The 27,788-nt window shown below is 46.0% G+C and overlaps 2 protein-coding genes and 1 long non-coding RNA gene across 3 annotated transcripts; 1 reads left to right on the top strand and 2 right to left on the bottom strand.

Annotated features, from left to right (window-relative positions):
- Positions 1-5,270: 5,270 nt before the first annotated feature.
- LOC121675189 lies at positions 5,271-9,716 on the bottom strand. The gene is made up of 2 exons (XR_006019986.1): positions 9,633-9,716; positions 5,271-6,542 (listed from the first exon to the last, which is right to left on the bottom strand). It is a non-coding gene; the product is annotated as an uncharacterized LOC121675189 (long non-coding RNA).
- Positions 9,717-10,780: 1,064 nt separating this feature from the next.
- ADIG (adipogenin) lies at positions 10,781-14,421 on the bottom strand. The gene is made up of 3 exons (XM_042050344.1): positions 14,157-14,421; positions 12,574-12,869; positions 10,781-11,352 (listed from the first exon to the last, which is right to left on the bottom strand). Exons 1-3 carry the CDS (start codon positions 14,281-14,283, stop codon positions 11,089-11,091), a joined length of 687 nt encoding a protein of 228 aa, XP_041906278.1. The 5' UTR covers positions 14,284-14,421; the 3' UTR covers positions 10,781-11,088.
- A 3,061-nt stretch (positions 14,422-17,482) lies between these two features.
- On the top strand, positions 17,483-26,523 carry ACTR5 (actin related protein 5). Its single transcript, XM_042050293.1, has 9 exons — positions 17,483-17,878; positions 18,591-18,820; positions 19,645-19,814; positions 20,601-20,818; positions 21,155-21,337; positions 23,268-23,390; positions 23,928-24,067; positions 24,956-25,088; positions 25,566-26,523. The coding sequence occupies exons 1-9, from the start codon at positions 17,495-17,497 to the stop codon at positions 25,815-25,817; spliced, it is 1,833 nt and encodes a 610-aa protein (XP_041906227.1). The 5' UTR covers positions 17,483-17,494; the 3' UTR covers positions 25,818-26,523.
- Positions 26,524-27,788: the final 1,265 nt, after the last annotated feature.

Below are 27,788 nucleotides of genomic sequence, written 5' to 3'. Positions count from 1 at the left end.
GTCACCACTTTAGTGCACAAGTTATTTCTGAAGGTATCCACACATCCTGCCAAACTGACATGACTTGGCCTGACTTTTTCAGGATCAAAAGGAGGTGGAAAAACATCCAAAGTGCTTTTGTATAGTCAGGAATTTCAGCAGGCTAGACCTAAAGACTGCAGGAACTCTCTGTAGCCTGGGAGAGCTGACTCTGCATGGTGCCCAACAGAGCTGGGCATCAGAGCCTTCAGATCAGCTGGAATAGAACATCCACAGGCTGCATTGTGAGATCTTATGACAGCATCACATTTTTCAAGCACCTGCAAATTAATTTGTTACCCTGAAAAATGAATGCAAGTGATACACTGCAATGTGGGGTGGAAAAACCTGGATGTAACCCAAACCCGTGACATGAGATTCTTTTTCTCCAGCAGGTTCATTTTTAGGGTACATAGCATTAGGGAAGCCTGAAAATCATTTATCCCCCCTCAATCCCACCACACAAGAAAATCCTCAAGTGGTCTTACCTACCCATCACACTGACCCATTGAGATTAAGAGATTAATACAGTTTCTGAAGTCACTAAACTGGTGAGATTATCCAAGCCCCAGCTTGTTCCCAGTCTGGCAGGGAGCAGCAGCCAGGCTGTGGCCTGGGGCACAGCATGAGCTGCAATCTAGTCTAGGTCTAGGTAAAGCAGCAGCTCCCAGCAGCTGGGCCTGCAACACGTCTGGTTCTGCTCTGCCCTGAGCTGGGAGAGAAAACCAGCAGCTCTCAGGAAAAGAGCTGCCAAGAAACAGCCCCAGCAACACTCAGACCCTACCAAGGGCTTCCACTCATAACTTTACTGAATGAGACAAGAGCTAACTTGTCACTCTACTGGGAGAGATACAGGCATGCCCACGAGAGTCAGAGTATCAATGTATCAATATCAATAAATATCAGTATCTCCAGTTGCCCACCCTGTTTGATAATGTCACGGCTTGGGAGAATGAAGAAGAAAGGGGAGGGGGAAAAAAAGTCCTACTCTCTTTAGACACAGATGTGTGTTCAGATAAGTCAACTGCAAAGTTGCTTAAACCTAATTACTACTGTAAATGTAATTTAAATCACCCAAAACATTTCCACTGCTCAAGGAAGAGCTGTAACAATAGGAGGAAGCACTAAGATAGTAGCTATTCTTAACACTCAAAACCACTTATTCTGATGAATAACCAAGACTTACTTATTAATGTAAATTGAATATGCCTCTGCCTCCTGGGCATTTAAGACTGTAAAATTAGAAGTCTTAGTGGGTTTCAAAGGATGACCTCGTTTACCTTCCCGCTCAAACACATGCCTGGCATCTACAGGGGGCTGTGCCTTGCAAAAAATCACTCTCCTTCTGGACACTGAAGGCAGAAAGAAGTGACAGGCACCAGAGTAATGACCAGCAAGCTGCTTGCTCACTTCCTCCAAGCACAGGGACCTATCATCCCTGCAGCCAGGTGACAGAGAGCCACACATCACTCTGGAGGAGAGGCCAGTGGGACCAGGGACCAGTGGTCAGTCCCCTCTCCAGCTGCACTGAGTGACCAGCACTTTGTGCCAGCCCAGCTGTGCCAGCTGAGCACACACAGGAATTCTCCAGACTCCACACTGCACAGCTCATCCCCAGCACCACCTCCACGGAGCACTTTGCACCTCCTTAATTTTCACAGAAGAAGAATATGCAAAAGCTGCAGTTCCCAAACTCACACCCCAGCAGATTTCACAAACCTCATTTTGAGTTTTGCACGTTTCTGTTCCCTTCTGGGAAAGGGATGGGGCAACAGAGCTACAAAGAGATAGAGAGTGCCAGAAATGGACTTTCTTACTCTGGTGCCCCAGTTCTCAGCCCAAAGATGTGATAGATTAGGTTGTCATCTTGTTTATTTCCTGCAGCATAATCACAGCAGCGGGATGGGCTCGCTGGGCTGAACTCACCATGAGTCAGTCTGTTTTCGGGCATCCCACAAGAGCTGCTGCCCAAAGAATGCCAAACATCCACTCCTGGGAGAAGTCATGCCCATGGCACGGCCCCACAATCAGTGCAGCTACCAAGGTTATGAGACAGCTCAACAACATCTACTGATAGCTGCTGATAAGTTGGAGTTTTAGCAAGGATGGTAAGACAAGGGGAGGAGAAAAGTAGGAGTGACCTGCTCATAGCTACACAGCTAAGCTATTTGTTAAGATTAAAAGTGTAACACCTGAAGACCAGAGCATGGACTAAGCACAAATAGAGTTTTCAAAGCAATGTCTCATTTAGGAGGGTTTGTTGGTTTAACAGATTTTAGTATATTATGGTTTTTAAAATCTCCTCCTAAGTTTTTATATTGGGTCAGACTAGCTGAAACTACTTCAGAAATTAGGCTGGATCCACCCCCCCCTTATTGAAGTTTGTCATGTTGAATGATTCCATTAAAACCTAAATCCACTCACCTAAATACTCCAAGATTCAGAGAAAAATAATTACCAGGCAGGTCCCCACACACTGTCTCTACACACATGGGAATGGGGAGTTTACTTGGGAATGAAATGCCACCGTGCCCATCTGTGGGTAGGAGATCCACCAGACTCCGAGCAGGGGAACAGAAAGACACTCCCGTCTCCAAAGGAGTTGCATTTTCACAGATCCCAATTGCCCAATCAGTTATTTCCAAAATAAAAAGAAGATTTAATACAGTCAGGCAGCAGAAGCTCTTATTTAGCAGCCAGGCAGTTGTAAGTGACAATTATCCCACTCATAAGCAACAGTTCTGTTGTACTCCAAAGCACCATCACTTATCCTAACAGGCTTCTGTTCCACTTTGTCATCTCTCCAGCTGTAACAAGTCCATCAGGAAGAATCCAAACTTCTCTGTGTGGGGAGAGATCACAAGTGGCCTGTAATTTATATTTATGGGCATTCTCCTCATTTGTCCTTGAGAAGAGAGCTGTTTAAAGGCTCAGAAGTGAAAAAAAAAAAAAAAAAAAAAGTCAGCATCCACTATTTTTGCTCTGCTGGTGCCTGGCTCTGAAGTCACCACACAGAGCTTGTCTGTACTGGTTTCATCTATAAACAATGCAACAGCTGGAACAAAACTGGTTGAGATGCTGAACCTGATTGCACAATACAGCTCACAGCTCTTACAGAGCCATTAGTAGTCAAGAGCCTGTTAACTCATTAGAAGAGGGCTTGTTTTTCCAAAATTTTAATGACAAATTACAGGAGTCTTCATGAAAACCAGGACTGGAAGATGTCAGACATGATCTAGCTTGGGGGCCAAAGAGGGGATGGAGGAGCTTGCTACAGACATTCCCAAACAGCTTTGTAGTGCAGAATTTACAGGAAGAACTCAGGGAAGGGGAGGTTGGTGGTGTAAGATCATCTCAAAGGTCAGTCAGGGATTAGAGCAGTGTCTATAAATCCCCACGTGCTGTTTACTGGTTAAAATCCACTGCTCTAACTGGAGGGCCAGAGAGGAGATGGGACACAAAGTCTCGGGTATCAGTGTCAAGTGGTGCAAGACTGATTTTTATTGTTCAGTTTGCACCTGCTGTGCAAGGTCAGAGTGATGCAGTGCTGGGTGCCAAGGCCAAAGCAGACATCAAATAGACCAGCCACTGAAAAACCACAGTCAAAACAAACAAGTGAAAGAAGCAGAAATTCAACTTGGACTCACAGGTGAGTTGAAAAGTACAAAGACTTCAGAAAATAAACCTAAAAACACACAAGCAGGAGAACTAAAGCAACTCTGTTTTACCTCACAGTGCTAATAAGTTGGATGAATAAAACTCTTTAACCCAACCAACTTCAGAAACACATTTTAACCCTGCTGTAAGCAACCAAACTTCTGTACAGTGGCCATTTTCTGACACAGGCATCACCTGGCTGTGGTTGCTGACCTAACTCCTACTCAGGTTTTGGCCCAAAAAGTGGTGATACAGCTCAGCCTGATCTATGCTGGGAGCAGCCACTGGGCTGAAGCAAGAGCTACACATATGGCAGAGACAAAGCAGAGGAGGAGATGAGAGCTGCTGGTCTTGCCGCTCTGCAAAAGCAACTCTTGGGCAGCTTCTGATAAGAAAAACTCTTCAGAAATAACTGGAACAACCCACAGGAGTGGAAGAAATCAAGCTTCCATGATGGAAGTTGTAAATACATCACCTTTCCCAAAAAGCTTTCAAGCTGACCCAACACTATCTGCAGTGCTGAGGCTCCCAGGCTGCCCACTGTGATACTTGCACCATGCTAGAGGGGGAGGGATGAGCATTCTCACCATCAGCTGGGAATCTGGCTTCCTCACAAGCATGGGAATTAGGGAATTTGTCAATTAACCAATTAATTAGAGAATTAGCAAGCTACACTATCCCACTGAGAGGGGACAGAGCCTTTGTTGGAATTTTTTCTGATGAGCTCACATAATGAAGTTGGTTTCACAGTGCACATCCTTCTGGAACTCTAAGAGCTCCAAATGAACTGTGATGTCTGACTCAGTACCAGTGTCAGAAAAAGAACTTTTATGGGGTTAAATGATATTCATTGACCCCCAGCTAGCAGCTTCATTACCTTTACAGAGACTGTTTTTCCTTTGCCATCTGCTTAGTGAGCAATGAGGTGATGCTAATCCTTTACAAAACTGCACAGACCACGCGAGCAGAACTGACAGGAATGCCTTCAAGCAGCAATTCCTTGATCTTTTTTATCAGCTGCACCCCCCAGTTACGTTTCCTTCCATCTAAGACGTTGTTGCAGCTAGAATAAGCCTTGCAAAAAGCCATTCTCCAAAAAAGCTTGTTCCTCAGTGAGTGCTGGTATTTCATCAAGCCTTGGATTCTCCTAAGGGACCTGGCAGCTCTGAGCTTGCTCCAAACCCTTCCTGGCCTGCAAACATCCGGCAGCCTCGCGCCTGCTCTGCGCTGGCCAAGGCAGCGGAGGAAGCGCGGAGTGAATGAACTCTGAAACTCTTGGATGAGGGATATCGTCCGCAGGGCTGCTCCCAGGAGGGATCCTTCCTCTCCCCTTAGGCAAAGGAAACACTGCAGCTAAATACAGCTGTTACCTTTATCTAGTTTTACCCTGCTTGTGCACAAGCTGGAGGGAGGCCAGGATTGTGGAATGTTTGCCCCAAATGAGGGGCTGGGAGATCAGCTGCAGGGATGTATATACTGCCCTGCATGCCTCAGCTTCCGCTGGGAGACACGCAGGGATTTCCTTCCACTGTGTCAGCCCCGCTGTTTTCAAACAGGAACATTGTCCCAGCTTTACCTTGACTGAGAAAAACAACTTTCATCAGCAAGGCTGTATTTATTTGCTGCCTAAAGAGGATATCCTTCCAGTTCCATTATATATTGGCCACCTGCTATGGACTTCACAAGAGTTCCAGGCTCCCCTTTGCTCAAGGGCTTACACACAAGGAATTCCACCTTTATTTCCAGTGTTCATCTCTTGAAATCTAACTCAGAAATGAGACCCTTCAGAGAGAAAAGTGCAGAGGCAAGGGAGTGAAGAGTACTCCAGATTTGTGCCTTTCCAATGTTTCTTAGTTACAATGGTACATCTTCCACTCTTCCCTAGGTGCCCCAGACACAGGTAACTGAGAAATATAAAATAACTCTTGGCCAGCAGCCTCCTCTCAGTGCTTCATCCATGCCCAGGCTGCCCAGTCTGCTACTGCTGAACCACCAGTGCGTAATGGCCAAGCAGGCTCGTGTCACTTCCTGTGCTCAGGCTCCACCATATGATGGGAGTGTGTATGTTCACGAGGACACTGCACAGACCAGAAGCCACAACCTTCAATTCAAGTAGCCAGAGACCCTGCAAGATATCCAGATGGCCAAAATTCCATATTATAGAACAACAAGACAGCCCTCAGAGAACTAGTGAATTAATAATGGGCTTGCCAGAAGATTGCAAGCAGGAAGATTCGAGGGTCCTGAAACTTCTCCCGCTAAAAATTTTAAGAAATACCAGAACATTGTTTATTTTAAAAGGTCCCCAGTGGGGGTTGCCTTATTATTTTTCTGCATGACCAGAGCAAAGTTCCCTTTGCACACAGCTGGCACAGAGGATTTAGTGAGAAAGATCCTCATTTTTACAAGACACATGGATTTTAATAGCTCAGCAGTCCAGGCACTGGCAGCCCTGGGGGCTGATGGAATAAGCCATGCAGATGAAAACAATTATTTAGGAAGGGAAGGACTCCTGCATGCATGGAGCAACATCTCACTCAAACTGAAGCCTCCCACCAACACATTCCAGACTCTTGGAGTAATCTACTTCGGGGAGTATGCTTTAAGCTACATCAGCTTTTGTATTTCTTTCTCCAATCTTAATTGCAATCACAAAACATATTCCCCTGCAAACTGACCCAACGGTCTGACCAAACAGCAACAAATACCAGGAAATATTATAAACATCTGAATCTCAAACCAATTTAGAGACCCAACTCTTCAAGCAACAAGTTCTGATTTCAGACAAGGTTTTCACTACACAACACACCTGGAAGGACTTACCCACACAATCGACAACGCTGTGGTGGATGACTTACACCTAAAGTCTGTGGAATAAAATAATGAATAAATCACACAGGCTGTAATTGATAGGTAGTTCATCAAATTGAAGGACTTTGCATAAAACAAAATCATGAGTCTTGGAAAGGAGCAGAATTTCCAAAAGCACTAATTGATTAGAGATATCTAATTAAGGGTAGCCCTTTCAGGCCAGCTGCATAAAGAATATTTCATATAATATGTTGCAGGAGAGAAGTAACTCCAGCAGGTTTCAATTAAGCCTCATTGCCATATGGGTTTTGCATCCGCAGCAGGAAGGCTCAAGCATCATGTCACAACTAAGATATTTTTATGTCTCCAACTGAAAGCATTTAAACTGCTTGGAATAGAAGCATATGGGCCATAACATCCCCAATTAAGAAAATACTTTGCTGAACTAGGAGCCTAAAAGCTATATGAAGCTAAAATAGACCACATTCTTGGTCAGGGATGGTAGTTTAACTTTTAAAGTACATAAAAAGCTAAGAGTGTATTGCACGTACACGCTAGTGGCCTCCTTACCCAAAAGAGAAGATCCCAGTGCAATCACACAGTGATTTTTAAGGAGGCCCTGAAGGGGTGGGGGCTCCTTTGCCCTGCAGACAGGGAAGGGCACTGTTGCTGGAGCAGTTTGCACCATCACAAGCACATGTGAGAGGCTCTCAGGTCACCACCTCAGCCAGCCCCCTGCTTAAAGCAGGGTCAAGCACGAGCCAGAGCAGGATTCTGAAGGTTTTGGCCAGTTGGGTCTTATAAAGAACTGAGGTGCCAGCACCTCTGTGGGCTCCCATTTCAGCACTCCAGTGAGTGACATTTCCCTTAAGGCAAGCTGGACACTCACCCATTTCAGTTTATAAAGCTTTGACAAGTAACATGGCTCTCTATCCAACCAACCAAAGATGCTGGGAAGTGGGAAACAGCAGTTATGGTTTTTTCCTTTCAGTATTAAAAACCTGACTTCAAAAATGCGTCTTGATTAACCCAAGAGCTCGGCTGCTGTGCTCTCTTGGGAGTTTGAGCCAAACCTTCAGTGTTATTTTTCTTCACGCAGCTTGGACCCAAGAACCCCAGTTCCTCCTTACTGGAAACAGATGTCAACCAAGTTAAATCATCCTATGACTCCTGCAGGAGAAGGATGTAAACAGCCACAGCTCACCCAGCTGTTACTCAGAGAGGCCCTGCTGACAAGTTAGGGATGCCCACATGCTGCAAGACCTTCAAAATGCTCTGACATAGTGACTTGAGATTCGTTTATCACTTAAATCCACCAAAACATGTTAGGTCACTTCAGTTTACACCATATTAGAGTTCGGGTCTTTTTACCAACTTCTTCTAGAGTTTTGAGCTCAGAGGAGAAAGAAATTGTTATCTCTGTTTTTATACATACAATGCTTCCCAACGGAGTCTTAATGTTTAACAGACCCACCCCTGCAACATGCTTGCAAAGGAAAGGCTTTACAAATAAGAAGGGGGGAAAAAAGAGAGAGATTAAGTGATGTGCAAAAGGTCACAAAGCAGTACAGCACAGTTTGGCACACAGAAATGCATCCTCCACCTCCCAGGAGGCTTAACTTCAGCCAAAAGGAACTACCAAATTACAACTCTCACTAATGCTGTGCTCCAAAAGGTTCAGTCCAGGTTTTGGTATCTTTTCAGCTGAGAAAAATAGCTGCTTGCTGCAGTATGGAATGGGACGGAGGCTGCTGGATGCACATGAGAAATGATGCACCAGGTGAACAAGAGACCCTCAGGTGAATTAAATCCAAAACTATTCGCAGTCACTGTAAACAACCACACTGGCAGGAGCTCTACTACAGCATCCAAGGCTGCAAGTTCTCTTGCTGATGCCCAGGAAACAGCTTTTGCACACAACAGCAAAAGGAAATTAAAGTACAAACTCATGGATGCTGTTCAAGCACTTGGAGACTACGAGGCAGCTGCAAGGTCATGCTACATTCATGCTGTGAACTCCAAATGCTCAGCAAAGACAGGCACAGGGGCAGGCACTACAGCCAGATTCAGGGAAGGGAAACATTCTAACAAATGTGGATCACAATACAAAGTCTACAGGGTTCAAACTGAGACCCCTCATCTGTAGGTCTGTGTCAGTTCTCCAGGCCACGTTCTTACAGCACCAACCTCTTGTAAGAGGCACGGACCCACAGCAGAACCAAAATGCCCTTTCCATACTACTTTTAGCTAAATTCACACACAAAAGTCCTATTCTCAACAGCCAAATAGTTATTTGTGCATTATTTCTCATAGCTCAGAGACAGGAAAACCAGGTTTAAACCACTAGTGCCATCAGCATAGCTGTGGTACTGGGGAACTCTGCAGGAACTAGGAGTCCTCAAAGTAGCTTTCTCAAGCAGGTTTTTGCAAGCTGGCACCAAGCTCCCTGCTATTACAGTGACACTGCCAGGGACAGCCAGCCCAGCCAAGCTAAAGCTATTCCGAGTGTATTTACACAGACTAAAAACTACACAAAGCATACACTTTGGTAGCCCCAGGCTTTAGAACATCACCATGCAGTACAAGAAGCAATATTCTCCTAGACCTTTAGATTGTTTATTTACTCACCTCAGTTCATCTACTTCTTTGCAGTGATGATCCCAGTATAACATTTTTAACCTAAGCTGTGGCATTTTGGCAACTGCCTCAAGATAGCAGGGTTTCTTTTTGAAGTGAGGTTAACAGGGAGTCTAAAATACCCAAGTAGCCTAAACAAGTGAAATCCCATAGAGACAGGAGGTATCATCCCCAGGGGTTCAGCTGCAGTATTAGAGGCAGCCTCAACGATGCCGCTACAAGATTAAGCCTTTCTTGCCAACACGTTTTAAGTGCATACGATAGAAAAGGTAAAGAGATAAACCTTGAGAATATAGCAAATGCCCTTCCCGCTGGCTCAGGGAAGACAGCTTTGAGACGTCAGCACAGCCAAGACAATAACCCCCTTCCCCAACGGGGCAGAAGCCAAATTCTGGGAGAAAAGCGGCAATTCAGCACTGCACGACGTTATGGCATCCAGACCCGCGGGGCACGGCCGGAGCCCCCCACCAGCGCCGAGCATCAGCCTACCTGGAGCGGCCAGCGCCTACCTGGAGCGGCCAGCGCTGCGGACAACGGCCGGAGGAGAGGGAGAGGAGGGAGAGGAGGGAGAGGAGAGAGAGGAGGGAGAGGAGGGAGAGGAGAGAGAGGAGGGAGAGGAGGAGGAGCAGAGAGCGGGGGGCTCTCCCGACCCCGCGGCTCGGCACCCTCTGGCCAGAGCCACCCAGGACCGGGCGCGGAGCTCGGCGGAGGCGAGGCCAGGAGAGGAGACCCCGCTTCCCTCCGCCCCCGTCCCGCCCCTCCGGAGCTCGCCCCGCTCCCTCCTCACCTACCGGGAGCATCCAACCCTTCCTGCTCGCCGCTGGCAGGCGGGGGAAGAAACGGGGGAACCCCGCTGGAGAAGAGCCCCGAAGCTCCCTCCCGGGAGAGGGGGATGTTATCGGCAAACAGCTTTTGTTTTTGTTTTCGTTTTCCTTTCTAAAGAAAGGAGCTGAGAAAATAAAGATGCGGACAGACAAGTTTTGTTTAAGAGCGTGGATAAATATTTGGCCACACGGAGCTCAGGGGATGGGGAGGGAAAGGCGAGCACAAGCAGGGCAGGGTTCATCGTTGCTGCGGGCTGGTGTTGCACGGTGTGCCCGTGTAAGGCTCTGGAGAGGCGAGCACCGCCCATGGGCGGCAGAAACAATGGTTTTCACAAGCCCCAGCGCATTCATGGGGACGGGACTTCGTATTTCAGGTCCTCTTTAAAACAAAGGAGTGTGTTGAGCGTGTGCATCAACACAAGAGCACACAGCTGTTCCGTTCACAGCCCTGGCACCTGGATAAACCCTTAGGCTACAAAATCTCATCTCAGGCTCGTCACCCTCCTTGTAGTTACAATAACTGCTTAAATCAAGCTGTTGGTGAGCGCCTCTCTAGGCTGTAACCTGCCTTACATCAGCCTGCCAGCTGTGCTGAGAAGCAAAGCCTGAACGGAAATCAGGGACATGCATGCTCAGGATCTGCTGAGGGCTTAATTATTTATTGTTAATTGGAGCAGGCTTGGTTCATCTGTTAGACCCAAATGTTGAAAAGTAGTTTCCTACTTTGAGAACTGCCAAGTTGCAGATCAGAAAAGTGCTATTTGGACTATGAGTATAATAATCCTTGGGCTGAACTGCTTTTAAAACCCAGTAAGAACTGCTACAGAGAGAAATTGCCTTGATCTTATTTATTTGAAATCAAAGATTAGTATACGTGAGCAGAAACTATCACTGGTGCTGGTGGAGTGTGTGGTCCTTATAAAAAAGGAGCTTATCCCTCTGAGGTGGGAGAGGAGCAGAGTGGACAAGAAACTGGCTGCTGTCATCCTTTTCATATTTAGGCAGTCGACACTCTGAAAGCAGCTGTGGTGATCTGAGTAGGTGCTGACTTAGTCTTGAGTGGTTTCTTTTTCAGACAATTCCCCTCCCTCTGCTGTTCTGCAGCAGCTGTCACCGATGCTGACCTGGATTGCCATGGGACTCACTGCTTTATTTTCACCCTGAGGCAGGATCTCCAAGCTTGACTCAGCTCCAGTTTCCCCCTCAGGACTGAAAGCAACAGTCCTCTGCTCTCCAGCCTCAGGGAGCCCAGGATTTTCCCAGCTTTTTCACCCAGCAAAACCAACAGCTGAGCCATGTAGGTAACCAGATAGGATGGCAGCAGTAGAGTCCTCAGGATGTTAAAGGTCTGGAGCAACAGGCAGACAAAATTCCAGGTGAGAGAAGAAAGCAAGGTGCACAACAGCTGGGGAAGAAAAGGAAGAACAGAATTGTCACTGCAGTGATGCTTTTGGAAGAGGTTCCATTTTCAGTGGGATATACAGGATTTTGAAACCACCAGTGCTTGTTCCCATCCCTCATCCACCCAACACAACCAACAAATATGATGTCCTACAAGAGACAAGCTCAAGCTGCTGTGTTCAAGTCAACAGTTGTACATATAAAGAGCTCTAGGAGAACCAAATGGTGCCCTAGACAAGACCAAGCTCATTGTTAGCCTTTGAAAAAAGTATGAAATTCATTAATGTTAAATAAATGGTTACTACACTGACTTGGTACTGCCTTGGTGGTGTTAATGGTCTTAAAAATGCTTTCACCTGAGGTATTGTTCATGTGAAAGCTCAGCTTCAGGGTGTGTTAGTCAAATAACTTCAGCAGTTTAAGATTATTCCAGTCCTTGGCTAGTCCAGCCTAACCAAGGTTAGCACTGCCCCAGAACTGGTGGAAGGAAACAGGAGTGAGTACCTCGGTTGCTGCAATTCAAAAATCCCAGCAATGTAACTGAGCAGACAGGACTGGGAATAGTGACAGTGGAGGCACAGAGCAGCTTTCCCTTGTGAGCCCCTTCTGCAAAGGAACAGTCAAGGAACAGGGAAAGAGAAGACACGCAAGACATGAAGCTCTTCCACTGCTTGAAATTTATCTTTTGGGATTTATGTAAAGCCTGAAAGGATTAGGGTTGCTGTGTTTGCAAAGAGACTTCTGGCCTCAGTGCTTATTGAGCAAGTGAAATACATTTTATTTTCAGTCACATGCTCCGCTGTAGGAAATCTGAAGCAACTTTTAAAAGGATGTAATATCAGCCATAAATACCAGGAGAATTTCTACACATGGTTGAGTTTAACTTCTTATCTTAGAGGAATAAGTAGCAGATGTTGCCATTTTAAATGCATCTCTCAAGGACTTTTAAAATACACATACATACTTTTAAATATATATACACACATATATTCATGACAGTCATTCTGCACAATTCTATGTTACCTTTACCTTGTTTACAACAGGAGTCATTACAAACAGAGAAGGCAGAAAATAAAACCTCCCGTTAGTCATTAACCAGGCAGAAACCAATCTTGAAGCTTTGTGTTACCCAAGAGGCCTGTGAGTCAGGCAGAGGTGGAAAAAGTCAGAGCTGAGGCACAAAAGCAGCAGATATACAAGGAGGCAGCCTGCTCCCCCTACTCACCATCACGATGTTACAGAAAATGCTCTTTCCAGCATGGGAATAGCTTATCTTCTGCCTCTGGGACCAGCTGTTCGAGGCCACAGCAAGAAGGCTTTGCTTTTGGCTTTTTGGATTTGAGCTCAGATAAGCAAGCTTGGGCCTCAGTCTTCCCAGAGGTCCACTGGATTGTGACTCCTCTTGCATCTCTGTACTGGATGCATCACTCTGGTATTCTTCCTCTGTTAGTTCATCTTCAGAGTCAGAATCAGGCTCATCAGGAGATTCTTTCTTAATCATTTCTGTGCTGGGCATCTGCGCTAGAAGCAGGTTTAAAAAGAACATGTAAAACACCTGTATGGGACTTTTTCTCCCTGGCTGCAAGCCTTGCACATTCCATCTAGGAGCTGGACAAGATTCCTCTGAACTTTTTCCGTCTGAAATAAAGGATTTTCAAACCAAACTAGACAATAAAAGGCCTTTACAAGTGTTTAATTTTAACTAATTAGCTCTTAAGAAGCAACTATATTAATCAGCAACTACTTTTCACTTGTGCCTGCTATAAACTAGCATAAAAGAAGTGGATATGACTGAGAAGTGGACAGCAGTTAGGAAAATATTAAAAAGAGCACTTTTATTTTTATCTCTTAGTAACTGAGAAAAGCTTTAATGTTCTAATTCTGTAAATATGCTGGTATGTAAAAATTTAGTAATGTCTTACTTGTTAAAATGCAATTTAGAGCATTTGTGGAAACAGTTGGAGGCCTGGTACTAACAACTGTCACTACAGGGCCAGAAATTGTGACTGTAAATGTAGCAAGAATAACCTGAAAATCTCATTCAAGGCATCAAGAGAATTACTCTGTCCATACAAAAGCTTGAGCACTCAACTGCAGCATATGGATGTGGCACAGCTATGTAAAATAGGTATTTTGTGACTGATTTTGAACTTCCTCATCTGGGATTAGATTTTTTTCTCCAGCATTAGAGCACAGTAGCAAGACTTTATCCTCATGAGTGCAACAATGAGCTTATTATTAGACTAAACCAAAGCCTGTTATTGGTTGCTGACATGTTAGAGGAAAGAATCAGGGATGGATAGGAAAAACAAACTGGCAAAATACACAAATAAATGAAAATGCACGTCTTACTCCCTTCAAAACTTTCTATCAGCCTCAGCATGAAAGAATCTCTTACCAGCTCCCCCAGTAAAACCCTCCATGCCCTCCCAAAAAGGAGAGGTGCAAGAGATCTGTGAGGACAGAATTTAAAGTGTACCAAATTAGAGGATTAGGCTTGCTTTCTGGGAGATTTTTAAAACAGAAACCTATAAAAATTACTTGTCTTTGCCTTTCTTAAACCAAATTACCTCTGAGATGAAGGGAGAGTGTAAGAAGGGTAGGTGGCAGCTTGGTTGTCTTGTGAACATTTTCAACAGAAACGCGTAACAATTTGCTTGGTTTTTCTATATGCTACCACTAGCACTAACAAACCTCTAGTTTCCTCCTGTGACAAGTGGCATTACCCTAAAAATAGCCAGCAGAGTGCTTTAAAGATGAAGTTAACTTTATGCAGCGGCACTTTATCTGATCAACTGCCAAACTTACCTTCATTTAGCAGCAGCTGTAGCCAGATAATCACGACGATCAGCAGCATTACAAAAGGCAAACAGAACCAGAAGAAGAGCAGAGGAAAGGTCAGCTCATTGACCAGAGGAACCAGGGGATACCTCATGGCTTGCTTCAGGTTACGCTAAGTTTAGAACAGCTCGGCTGCTCCCCTTTCTAACAGCCTTTTAATGACTCTCATTGCAGCGCTGGTGGTCACAAGAAGAGCAGAGATATCACAGCAAAGGGGACAGCCCCGTGTTGGGGAGGGAGCAATAGGGATTAATATGGGATAAGAACAACTGAGAGCGGCCAATCAAGTCAGATGTTTTCTTGAGCTGCTATTTAAAGGATAAATACAGGTTAGGAAGCTTTTGAGGCTTATGTTAAACCAGTTTATGTTAAAACTGTAGTTAGAGTTAGTTCTTGTCTTTGGATAGAGGGGAGATAACCGAGTGCTTCGGCCACTTGGAGACTGAGTAGCCAGGGTTGCTGCTGAGAAAGCAGTAAAACAGATTCAACCCTCCAGAGATGTGTAGGGGATGAGCAGCTACAAGCTACTTCTCTCAGGCTCTTATTCAATGTAGAGCACAAATACGTCCCGTTTTGACTCTATTTTTAACCTACTCTGTATATCCTCATCTATTAGTTAATCCTTTAGGGAAATAAACCTCTGTATTTCAATTGCCCTCCTGTCTCCCCTCCAAGAAAGGTGACTAGCAGATTTCATAGGACGTGTGTCAATAAAAGTATTGCTTAAGAGTAAAGGAGTTCAGTAGTGATCAAAGAAGGAACCAGATATGTACTTGATATTCATCACGCTGCGAGTTCCTCCTTCCATAAAATAAAGCCATAATCTATTGCTTACCTCACAGAGTGTTGTTTGGCTAGATTAATTATTTGTGTAGCTCTCAGGAGAAGAGAGCAGTGATGTAAAGTTACAAATGATTGCCTGCACTTAATGCTCTTGCTCATGAGCGTGTGTTTGTTTTTATGTAGTAGCAGCCCCTTGAAATGAGCCTTTTAATCCCAAGATCTAAATGAACTCTGCAAATTCTTATTAATTCACATTAATAGCACCTCTGCATGATAAAAGAAAGCTATTAGCCCTGCTCTGTGCTTTGAGTAAACAAGTGAGAAAAGCCATTAATGCCCTGAGCTTCAAGGATGCTCAATATTTGAGTCCCCCTTTCACACAGTGGGGGTGGCAGGTTGGGGGCACCTCTGGAAATCAGGCTGTTGATAGCTTGCCTACAGATGCAGTGCTGAGAGGGATGGCAAGGAGCTGAAGCTGTGATCTGTTTAATTTTAATGACAAATTGTGTCTCTCAGTCACATCACTGGAAGCTCTTGGAGTCCACGCTGGCTCTCACCGAGCTGAGCCAGCCTGGGGCCTCCTTGTTGCTGTGGCAGGATGGATCCCCCCTGGAACCCATCTCCCCAGGGAATGGGGGATTGAAATAAGGGGGAAAGGCCCTCCCCATTTCCCATATCTCCAGAGGGGCTGGGGGCACAGGAGTGGGAGATGCCTGGGCTGTGTCAGTGACCTCCTGGGCAAGTGGCATGGGCCAGGGCTGTGGGGTTTCACCTCCACACGAGCCACAGTCCTTGGGGAGGTTTCACAGCCCAAGTTTAAAGGACAGGGGGGCCCAGTGTGAAGGGGAGCAGAGGTACAGCCCAGCCCCCAGGCTGATGGTGATACCCACAAAATTGGATTTGTTACCTGGTGTGCAACAAGCCAATAATGACACACTCGAGAGAGACAAGGATTGTTTACTTCAGAGCTGCCCCAGCCTGCGTGCTCAGTGGTATTCCACAAATCCAGCACACCCCCATGGACTTTCCCTGCTATTTATACACAGAAATTCAGAGTTAGTGACTTTGCCAACACAGCCCCTCTGTTAGGATTGCTCAGTAATTTCCATTCAAGTTACGTCAGCCCAGCCAATTTCTGTGCATTCTCAGGGGAAGAGTCTTTTTTTAGTATTATAATGAACATGTTCAGCCCTAGAACACAAGGACCTTGAGGTTAGCAATATATAATATATACATAGATCTACATCAACATCTTCATTTACGACATCCTTAAAGCTTGTTCATTCTCCTCCACCATTATGAGTTTGTTGTTTGGTTGAATTAACTTCATTTACTACATCCTTAAAGCTTCAGGATGTCCTTGACTAAGGGATGATCCTGCTCCGTGTTCCACTGATGAGGTCTCCTTTCTTGCTCATTAGGCTTGAAAGCATACAAAGGTCTTACATCAAAGAACATCCCGATTTAAAATAATCTTGACAGGTTCCACCCTGGGGGTGCTGGTGGACAGTGGCTGAACATGAGCCAGGTGTGCCCAGGGGGCCAAGAAATTCAATGGCATCCTGGCCTGTCTTAGGAATAATGTGGCCAGCAGGACCAGGAAAGTGATTTCTCCCCGTGCTGGGCACTGGTGAGGGTCACCTCGAGCCCTGTGTCCAGTTCTGGGCCCCTCGATTCAGGAAGGACAATATCCAAGACTGGATGAGGCTCTGATCATTAATTGACAAGGTTGTGCTGGGTCACAGGTTGGAGTCGATGATCTCAGAGGTCTTTTCTAACCCAAATGATTCTCTAAGGGATGATAGCAGATGGGAATAGATGACTGTCCCCCTCTACTCTGCTCAAGTGAGACCCCACTTCAAATACTGCACACAGTTCTGGTGTCTCCAACATCCGATGGACATGGAACTGCTGCAGCAAGTCCAGAGGAGGCCACAAAGCTGCTGAGGGCACTGGACCACCTTCTCTGCAGAGACAGGCTGAGAGAGCTGGGGATGTTCAAGCTGGAGAAGGTTGTGTGGAGACCTCACAGCATCTCTCCAGTGTGTGAGGAGCTAGAGGGAAGCTGGGGAATGACTCTTCCTCAGGAGCTGTAGTGACAGGACAAGGAGTAATGGGTACAAATTGAAAGAGGGAAAATTAAGGTTGGCTCTTAGGAATAATTTTTTTTACTGTGAGGGTGGTGAGGCCCTGGCACAGGGTGCCCAGAGAAGCTGTGGCTGCCCCTGGATCCCTGGCAGTGTCCAAGGCCAGGCTGGACGGGGCTTGGAGCAATCTGGGATAGTGGAAGGTGTCCCTGCCCATGGCAGGGGCTGGAATGAGATCTTTAAGGTCCGTTCTGTGATTCTATGCCGACTGCTGCCTGTCCCACGGGTTAGGTCAGCTCTCCTGCCGGTTAGGCCTGGGAGCACACAAAGATCTCCCACGGCAGAACGCGCTCACTTAAGACAATCTCGCTTTCGCCCGGAACCCCCGTGCGCGCCCGCGTTCCCGGCCGGACGCCGGCGGGAGGCGCGCCCGCCATGGCGGCGCCCACGCGGGTGTTCGCGTTCCGGGACGCGCGCTGGGCCCCGGACCCGGTGCTGGCGCCGAGCGCGGCCGTGCGGAGCCCGCACCCGGTGCCGCTGGTCATCGACAACGGCTCCTTCCAGACGCGGGCGGGATGGGCCTGCCCCGACCCCGCCGTCCCCGCCGAGCCGCTGCTGCGGTTCCGCTCGCTGGCGGCGCGGAGCCGCGGGGCCCGCGGCGGGGCCGGCGCGGAGACGCAGGTGGGGAACGACCTGGGCAGCCCCGAGCCCCTGCGGTGGCTGCTGCGCTCGCCCTTCGACCGCAACGTGCCCGTCCAGCTGGAGCTGCAGGAGCTGCTCCTCGACCACGTCTTCCAGCGCCTCGGCGTCTCCTCGCAGGTACCGCCGGGCCGGGGCTGAGCCGCCCAAAGTGGTTTGGGCTGGAAGGGGCGTTATAGACCACCTCGCTGCACCCCCTGCCATGGCAGGGACACTTCCCACTAGACCAGGTTGCTCAGATTTCCATGCAGCCTGGCCTCGGACACTTCCAGGGATGGGGTGGCCACAGCTTCCCTGGGCAACCTGTTCCAGTGCCCCACCACTCTCACAGGGAGGAATCTTTTCTTAATGTCTAATCTGTCTTAAACTTACTGTTGGTTAATGCTCTTATCAGTAGTGTTTACTGACCATCTGTATACCCAGCTGTGTTGAGAGTTGCTTCTCAGACCATGGAGCCCTTTGCCTGCGTGACAACACCAGTTTGTAAGCTTTACCCAGAGTGGAGCTAAACTGCCACTGGTTTTCACTCACCTCCTCATTGCATAGGTTTTGGTTACTTAGATTTTTTTATAATTTATATATGCCTTTGAAAGCCCGTTCTCCTCCAGCATTATGAGTTTATTCTTTGGTTGAATTAACATTAACATTTTTTTTACCCCCTTAAACACTAGATATACTTTAACTTTCATGATTAATAGTCTGCACATAAAGTGCTTTCTTGTGGCCATTTTGGAGGAGTTTTTGCTGATGCTTAAAAGAAGAAGCAAGGATAACTAACCCTGGATTTTCCCTTCATACCTTTGTTACTGTTCTTTCCCCTTGTCTCTCCCAGGGTTGTGTGGATCACCCAATTGTTCTGACTGAAGCAGTTTGCAATCCTCTGTACTCAAGGCAAATGATGTCTGAGCTCCTCTTTGAATGCTACCAAGTGCCAAAAGTGTCCTATGGCGTGGACAGCCTGTACAGTTTTTATCACAGCAGAAGGCAGAGCTGGCCCTGCAGTGGCTTGGTGATATCCTCAGGGTACCAGTGTACACACATTTTGCCAGTCTTAGAAGGCAGGTGAGTTCTGGTTGTCTTAAGTCTGGTGCAGCCACTGACTTTTCAAGTGATGCAAATACCTGTTCCTCCCGCCCTGCACTATTAACTCTTGTATTAATTTAGACTGATGAGTTAAAACCAGGTCTGCAGATTTTGCTAAGTTCTGTTGAGTTTTGAATTGAAGAAGCAGTGCTGCTCTTGTAAATGTTGTGTTTTAGTTGCTATTCATGCCTTGATGTGTACTTTCAAAGGGAGAAGGGGGTATCTGCCCCAGGTGAAACTGGGCATTAAAAAACATATGATAGGTTTTAAAGCAGCTTTGGGACAAAATGAAGTGCTCTGTGTGTGGGACTTGTGCAGTGCTTGAGGCTTCTATCATTCCAGTTATTCTGCTACATTGCTCTACTTTCTCTTTTTACTTTTTTTCTCTTTTTTAATCCTTACTGCAGGAAATGGCTTTATTACATCTGATAAATGCTTCAAATTTTCAAGGTTTACACCCATCCAACCATGAAGTGTTACAAAGGTTAAAAAACTACTTTTAGCACCACTAACCATCACTTCTCTTGTTAGAACATCTCCTTGCTGTAGCCAAAATTACTTAGTATTTGGGGTTTTTTTTTAAGGCAGAACAGAGCCTTTCAGAATAAACCATAGTAAACAAAGCAGTGATTGTGCTGTTGCCTGAGAAAAGCAGGTGGGTTAGATTCTCTGGCAACTGAACCTTGAAATATTTATCTGTGAATATTCATCTACGGAAACCAAATAATTCGAGGGAAAGCAGGAGCTGTGTTTGCTTTCCTGTGGATTCCCCCAGTGTGAGCTGTGTCTGTTTGCGTTTTGAGGCTGGATGCCAAGAACTGCAAGCGCATTAACCTGGGCGGGTGCCAGGCTGCCGTGTACCTGCAGCGGCTGCTGCAGCTGAAGTACCCCGGGCATTTCGCAGCCATCACCCTCAGCCGCATGGAGGAGATCCTGCATGAGCACAGCTACATCGCAGAGGACTACACAGAAGGTAAAGCCAGCTCTAATTCACCCCCAGATAATGCTCACCCACTCTGAGTTTGTCCTCTCGACCTCTTGTTTTGAAGTTGGCTCGAATTCTTCCAGAAATTTTCTGCTGCTGTTTTGCTTTCTTTGTGGAAACCTGCCTCGTGCTTAGCAATGCTTTAACATTTAAAATTAAGACAGAAATAAAATTTAACTACTACTATTACAAAAAAACTGTATTATGCTGTACATAAAAATTGGGATGGTTTCAGCAGAAAAGAATTTGAAATCAGCTTATTATTTCCTTTATACATCAACAAAACCTCTAAGTTGGTTAGGATTTCTGTGTTTCATATCTAAGGTTTCCAAAGTTGCACAGGACATTTCTCATGACTTTGTGTGAATTAAATAAGGTTTATAATTTCCATGGCAAATGTTATCTGAAGTAGCAGCTGAGGAAAAGTGGTTTTTTAAATTTGTCACTTGTGAATGGGCCTTCCTTAGAAATGTGTGAGAGCTCTCCCTCCTCTTGGACAGAGGGACTTCAGTGTGCACTTGCACTTTGTAGTACTTGGTGTTTCCCGGAGGTCGGAGCACTCAGAGCCACCTGCACTGGGTGTGTGACCTGAAGGCAGTGCTCAGAGGGGGCAACCAAGCTTGGGGACGGCTGCCAAGAGGCGGCACAATTCTGTGCTGGACTATTTTTGCCTTCTTTCCTCACCTTTCATCCTTCACGTGGGGTGAGCACAACGCGCAAATCATTGTTTTGGGCCGACAGAATTAAAAGTTACTTTGCTTTCCAAACCTCCAGAGCTGCAGAAGTGGCGGTGCCCAGAGTACTATGAGAACAATGTGCACAAGATGCAGCTGCCTTTCTCCAACAAGCTGCTGGGCAGCACTGTGGCATCTGAGGAGAAGCAGGAGAAGAGGCAGCAGCAACTGCGGCGGCTTCAGGAGCTCAACGCGCGGCGCCGAGAGGAGAAACTGCAGCTGGACCAGGAGAGGCTGGACAGGTTGCTGTATGTGCAGGTAATCAGGGCAAAGTTTCAGTGTGGTATCTTGGGAGGAGGGCAGGCTGCCCTCAGAGCTTTATCAGAAGGTCACACATCGTGGTAAAGAAGCTGTGACTGTCCTGAGTGTTCTCTGATAGGAGCTTTCCAAGGTTACTTGCAAGATAACAGAGATTATTGATGCAGGGGATGTTTTCAGCTCCTGAACAGCACTTCTTTTGGGAAATACTTCGAATGCTGTCAAAGTGTACACATCATAGTGTCTAGTAATGCAAGCAGAGTGTCTGTACATGCAGTGCTGACAGCTGTGATTGCCCTGTTTTGTTCACCACAGCCAACTCTGATCTGTCCGCAGGAACTTTTAGAAGATGGTCAGATGGATCAATTCCACAAAGCTCTGGTGGAGCTGAACATGGACTCTGCAGAAGAGCTTCAGTCTTACATCAACAAACTGAGTCTGTCTGTTGAACAAACGAAGCAGAAGATCCTACAGTCAGAAGTCAATATTGAAGTAGATGTTGTGGACAGCAAGCCAGAGGTAGGATGTTTTCACCAACGTAATGCTCATTTTATCTCTGAAGGAATTAAGCTTCTGTGCTTGGAAATGTGTCGCTTCAGACTTCCATTGATGAACTAAGCTTTTTCTTTAACACACTGCAAGTCATTATTAAGTTGGCAACTACTTCTCTCTTTTCAGAGAGAATGTCCTGAGACAACCATCCTGAATCTTCAGTAGCCTTCTATTAAAGATACAGAGGAACCCATCAATCTTTTTGTTAAAAACGGTGTTTGTTTTCCCTTCTGTTCTTCCCCTTCAGGTGCAGAGAACTTTATGGTAAACAACCAACCCTGCCTTCATTCTGGCTATTTTTGGTGCAATTAAGCAGCATGTTCTGTTTTGGTTCCTTAATGAAAGATTAATTGCTACACTTGGTTGTTGGAGTTGTCTTGAAGATGAGAAGCTCCTTGTCTGCTTTGCCAGGCTAACACAGGCCCAGCACACAGCAGCTGCTGCTAAGTGGTGCTCTAAGGCTGGTTGTGCACGTGCTTTTAAATTGCCTTTCAAGTCACAAAAGACAGAGCTTTTTTAGTTTTATCAGCCTGTGTTCAGGAAAAAGGTAGAGAGAAAACCAGAAAACTGAAGCACAGAGGGGAGAAACTTATTTAGGTTGCCCAGAGAAGCTGTGGCTGCCCCTTCCCTGTTCAAGGCCAGCTTGGAGCAACCTGGTTTAGTGGAAGGTGTCGCTGCCCATGGCAGTGGGTGGAACTGGATGAGCTTTTGAGGCCCCTTCCAACCCAAACCATTCCATGATCCTGTGATTATCAGTGCAAGAATCAGAATGATTGTGCTTCAGCAAAATTGAAGGAGATGATGGGCTTATTGTGGTAAAGAATCTTTCTGCCTTCTGTCAAAAGAGGATACTCTAAAAAAAAGAGAATTGAAAGATTAGCAGCTACCTGTGATTTTTCTCAGTGACTGTGCCTAAATTCCAACATCTCCCACACTCCTGCTCTTTGCTAGGTGCAATCTCAGGCCTCAGAATGAATCCACAAGCCTTATTGTGTGGTCGATGCCTTGAGAGAACATCTACAATTGTCACAGAATCCATTTGTCAGAACAAGTGTTGAGCTGAGTTCTGTGTGTTTCTGATTTTGTCTTTTTTTTTAAGATAGAAATGGATTTAACAGAACTTCACCTTACTGCATTTTTTGCTGTAAACGACGAACACTGCTAAACTTCAGTTTGAGTAATTGCAGTTAAGTAGATATAAAATAGATACTTAAGAATGTTTGAAGAACATAATTTTAGCTCATCCTGGCATTGCAACAAATGTTTCAAGTTTAAAATAACCACAACAAATATTTAGCGACAAAATCCCAGAGGTAACAGTGTAACACAAAAAATAATTACAATGCTGCTCCTACCTCGCAACAGGAGTCTTATAGGGTTTTGAGTGATGCTTTTCATTAGGAAAGAGCTTCATGTCTGTGTAAAATAATAGGGGGTTTGGTGCATCCTGTGAGCAAATACTAGACAGTTGAAACTCTCAAACATAGTGTGCTGGCTTTGTAACTAGCAAATATTTGTTTTCCAGTCCCACACAAGCAAAATAGGGAATTTTATGGTAATTATAGAGCAGTTAGATGTGCTGGGAGGGCACCAAGTTTTAACCAATATAAAAAGCTATTTTACTAAGTTTTAATATGCTGTTATGCTTAGGGCATGGCTGCCTGGGATCCTGGCAGTCAGCCTGGTGACTGAGGCCTGGATTTCTGACCTGGCATTGGGATAAATTTATTGGAAGTGTTTGATTTTTGTGCTTTGAGTGAACGTCTGTCTTTCTATTTTCTGGGGATATTTGCTTTCAGGCATGTTAAAAAGTTGGGATTTGAGTTTTCCAGCCATGTCACCAGAATTGAAGTCACACCTGAGCTAACCTACCATAACATTCCTGCTCTGTTTCCAGACTCCTGACTTGGATCCACTGGGCAGTGAACAGTCCCTGGAGGATGTGGAAAGCATTAATGAGTTTGAACCTTTATTTGCTGAGGAGCAGCCTGAAGTTGAGAAGCCTGTTGCTGCAGTGCAGGTTTGGTTTCTGTATTTACACCTCATGCCAGGGCTTTGCATCCCAGTTGTCCAGCCAGTCTGCTGACATTTCTCCTCATGCAAACTTTGTTTGCCTGCTCTTGGAAGAGATGCTTAAACTACCTGAACAGGACATTAAGAGAGGAGAAGTCCTGGCAATCTTAGCTGGTGGTTTAAAAGGACAATATTCCCACTTGGCTCACTCTGCAGGCAGTGCCTGGTGTAGCAGTGCTGTGTTATTAAGGAAAAAAAGTCCTGCTCAAGTTTTTTTGTCTGTGATCCATACCTGGTATCTCATCCCAGTGGACACAGCTTTCAACTTGTGAGGTTGAGCCTTAGAACTGGGGGGGCTCCAAGCAGAATAAATCCTAGGAAAAGTCCAGCTTCCCTGACCTTTTTTGAACCTTTAGCATCATGCTGTTTCTCCATGAGAGCATTACCATCTGGGTTTCGTACAGAATTGTTTGGAAACTTTGCTTATTCTAGAATATTACTGTTCTTTAACATAATCGCCCACTACTTCTCAATGTTTTTAAAGCCCGTGTTTAACCTGGCAGAGTACCATCAGCTTTTCCTTGGCACTGAAAGAATCAGGGCTCCAGAGATTGTTTTCCAGCCCTCCCTGATAGGAGAGGACCAGGCTGGTATAGCAGAAACCATGCAGTATGTCCTTGAGAGGTGAGTTTACGAAACTATTTATGCCAGACAAGCTATTCTTCATTTGATACCAGCTTTTGAAATGCTGGGGGTTTAACAATAATTTGAGAAATTATGTTGGAATAATTCTTTTTGCTGGGGTCAAGCATTGCAGGTTAGACTTGCCTTCCTGTTCTGAAAGCCACGTGTAACTCTGCTTGTTTTAAGTCAATGGATCTACATAGTTTTTTGATCAATTGCCCCATCAATGAAAACTTTTTGAGCACACCCCTCCAATATATGTATACTTATAAATTACAGCTACTACTAAACAAATGTATTACAAACATTTTAAAACATATAGAAAAATAGAATTTAAAAAATGATGAGACAAAGGTGAAGTAAACACTATTTAAATGTATTTATCAATTTATCTTCCTGCACCCCACTAGATTATTCTGCACACACTCCACTTTAGAGATCCCTGGTCCAACTTGTTATTGAGGGAAACAACAAACCCTTGCACCAGGGCTGGCAGTCTCTGGTTTTGAGAGACCAAAATCAGGGGTAACATTTTAAAGTTATGATATAGGCACATTTGCTGGCCATTTCCAGACAAATTAGCATTAATGAAATGTCACCCCTGAACTGTATGAACATAGGAGATCACATTTTCTGAAAGGTAAGAATTCCAGCCCTGGAAAGAAGGGAGAAATCCAGTTGTTGATTTACGGGGTACTGAGTGCTTTCAGGATTTTTTCTGCCACCCCTTGAATTTCCAGAAAACAAACAAAAGTTTTTGGTGCTAGGAAGATGAAGAGAGCTTCTCCAAGTGAATCGTGGGACAAGGTATCAGTATTCCCCACAGCTGTTCCAGTTCGTAGGGCAGATGTCCTTGAGAAAGGCTCAAGTTGTTCTTGTTCTTCACAGGTATTCAAAGGAGCAACAGGCTCTTCTTGTCCAGAATGTTTTCCTCACTGGTGGAAATACGATGTACCCTGGACTGAAAGCCAGAATCCAGAAGGAACTCCTGGAAATGAGGCCGTTCCAGTCATCCTTTCAGGTGTGTGTATTGCCATGATGTTTGTGTGAACAGCCTGCACTTCTGTGTTCAGGTGTAATTGGGTGAGGTGCAGAGCAGAGCTACTTAGAGCATGGGCATGGAGAGGGTTTTAAGACAACACTCTGCAAACAGCTCTTTGGCCTGAGAAGGTGCAGGTTAAACAAAGATATGGTTGCTCTTCCAGCATAGAGAGTAGGGACGATGCCTTAAAAAAGGAAAGTCTGCTTCTGCTAAAGGATCGTGCACACCCAAGTGTGTTTGGCTGGAAATTTGCAGATTGATTGCTTAGGAATTGATAACAAGGTGAAAACACACTTGAACCCATTCCTAACATTACTCTTTCTGAGAGACACTGACTAATCAGCTCAAATTTCTGAAATTCAGTTGTTTGTGTCACATACCACTGTAATCAGAGTAAAAAGGGCTTTTATCTCCTGTGCTGAATGGACATTGTTCTTCTGTTTTCCTTCCATCCAGGTTCACCTTGCTTCCAGCCCTGTCTTGGATGCCTGGTACGGGGCTAGGGACTGGGCAGTGGAATACACGAACCGTGAGGAAGGCTGGATAACCAGGAAGGACTATGAGGAGAAAGGGGGGGAATACCTCAAGGAGCACTGTGCTTCCAACGTCTATGTTCCCATTCGCCTTCCCAAGCAGGCCCCACGGGCGGCCGAGGCGTCGGCTCCCAGCAGAGCCTCGGGCACAGGGAACCCCGGTGAGCAGGCATAGCCCTGCCCTTGGCACCCACAAAGCTGCAGGGAAGAGTTCCTGCTGTGCAGCAGGGCAGAGCCTCGCTGGCTGCTCAGGAGCACTGAGATCCCATCCAGGCCCTTGGCCAAGAAGGATGGGACACGCTGGCACGGCCGGAGCGCTCAGTGCTGCTCACACACAGCAGCTCGGGGAGAGGAAAGCACCCTCTTAGAGACTGGCGTAGTAAGGCTCAGGGGTTTTGGAGAGTGTATGTTTTACAGCTTTTGAAAATGTAATGAAATGTCCTGGTTTTACGTGGCTGTTTCTGCGGCTGGGCTGTAGCAAGGCCGGCAGCCCAGCAGGGGTCCCCCTTGCTCGTCTCAAGTCGTCTGTCGGGACATGTCGGGCAGCTCGTGCTGCCGGGCACCAGAGGGGCTGAGCTCAGCCTCCCTTCCCGAGGCCTCTGTTCCACTTCCCTCCTGCTACGCGCGTTCTGCTAAACCACCATCAAATACGCAGTGGGTACTTCTTGTCTCCGTTGGTGTCAGAGATATCGATGCTGAGGTTGAAACTGGAGAGCTGGGCACATGAAGACACAACCCTCCGTAAAGCACAGTCCAGAGGCACTGCGAGCTTTGTGCAGCCCTTGAGTGGTTCTGCACGCTGAGCAGGGCAGCTCTTTGATGGGACTTTTGGATCAAAATTTGTTTTAGCAATAAAGCAGAGCTTTTTGCTTTCCCACTAACTTACCTGTTTCAGTGATTTCACCTCTTTAGAGCAATAAGGATGGATTTGATTGGTTGTACCTTGCTTAAAAACACAGGTTTGCAGCCAGGCTGCTGTCCTGCTGTACAATATGTTCCAGCTTAAATTTGACTGGGGATTCAGCTGTTATACTGATCAACTTGTTGCTTTCTCAAAAGAATAATCCATACTGAATGCTGAACCTAAACCTAAGGGGACTCCATCACTTTGGCAAAAACTGGAAAAGGCAAGGTAATGGGGAAAATAACCAGACAATAACTGATGCAAAGAAGGTGTAGAGGTGCTGATTTGCTGGCCCCAAGGGCTGCAGACCATCAAGGTAAGTTGTCATCTGGCAGATTCAGAGCAAAGAACATGAGGAACTTGTTTGGGCTGAAGTTTGTTGCCACAGGATGAGGTCTTTGGATTCAAAAGTATTATTGAGATTTACAGTTTTTTTAAAAAGAGGATTTTGTGGGCAAATATTGAGGTCTCACCTGTGTCCTGAGTGTTCTTCAGAGAGCCTGTGAGGGGAGGGTTGTTGCAGATCTGCTCTCACGCAGTTCCTGTGGCACCCAGCACTGGCCAGTCCCAGCTGGAACACAGGTCTTGGTAGCCTTTGCCTGCTCCTCACAGGCTGTTGGGCAGGGCAGGAGAAGGGAGCTGGCTGCCTCCAGGTGACCTCAAATTTGGATTATTGATCCTATCCCTGGCTGCCTGGAGGCAGATTTTAGGACTGGAATTCTATGGGTGGTAAAGAATGTGGAAAAACATGTTGTGGTGAAACCAGCACAGTTACACCCCAACATGTCTTGCCTGATCTCAGTGACCTGGAGCAGAGTAAATGACGTCCCCTTGCTATTTGACTCCTTTCTGGCCCATCTTTAGCTGCTTTAGGCAGAGGGACTACTCAAGGTATGGAAATTGTTCTGATACTTGGTGTTGGCTGCTAAGTAGATAAGTGTGCTGTACATAAAACTGTTCCAGAATGAGGGCCTGGAAGGGCATGTATAATGTGTGATTATACGACTTCTAAATCTTTGTCCAAATGGTGCCAGCCACTTCTCTTGCATTAATTCAAAGCAAAGCTGTCTAATTCTGCACAGAGGTGCCAGAGCAGCTGCTTAAACAGCTTTAAGGAAGCATAATTTTATAATCTCCTGAGTATTAGCTGTTAATTTGTTACTTTGTGCCCACAGTAGCTGGAGTAACTGATGAGCTTGGACAAGGGGATCACTGTCACAGGCTGCTCTCAGTGTGCTGATG

This window comes from Corvus kubaryi, unplaced genomic scaffold, assembly GCF_017639235.1.
Source record: "Corvus kubaryi isolate FWS band 111438036 unplaced genomic scaffold, C.kubaryi_AGA036_p1.0 134, whole genome shotgun sequence".
NCBI classification, from domain to species: Eukaryota; Metazoa; Chordata; class Aves; order Passeriformes; family Corvidae; genus Corvus; species Corvus kubaryi.
The sequence above is the reverse complement of the archived record's forward strand: the minus strand, read 5'-3'. Positions and strand labels throughout refer to the sequence as shown.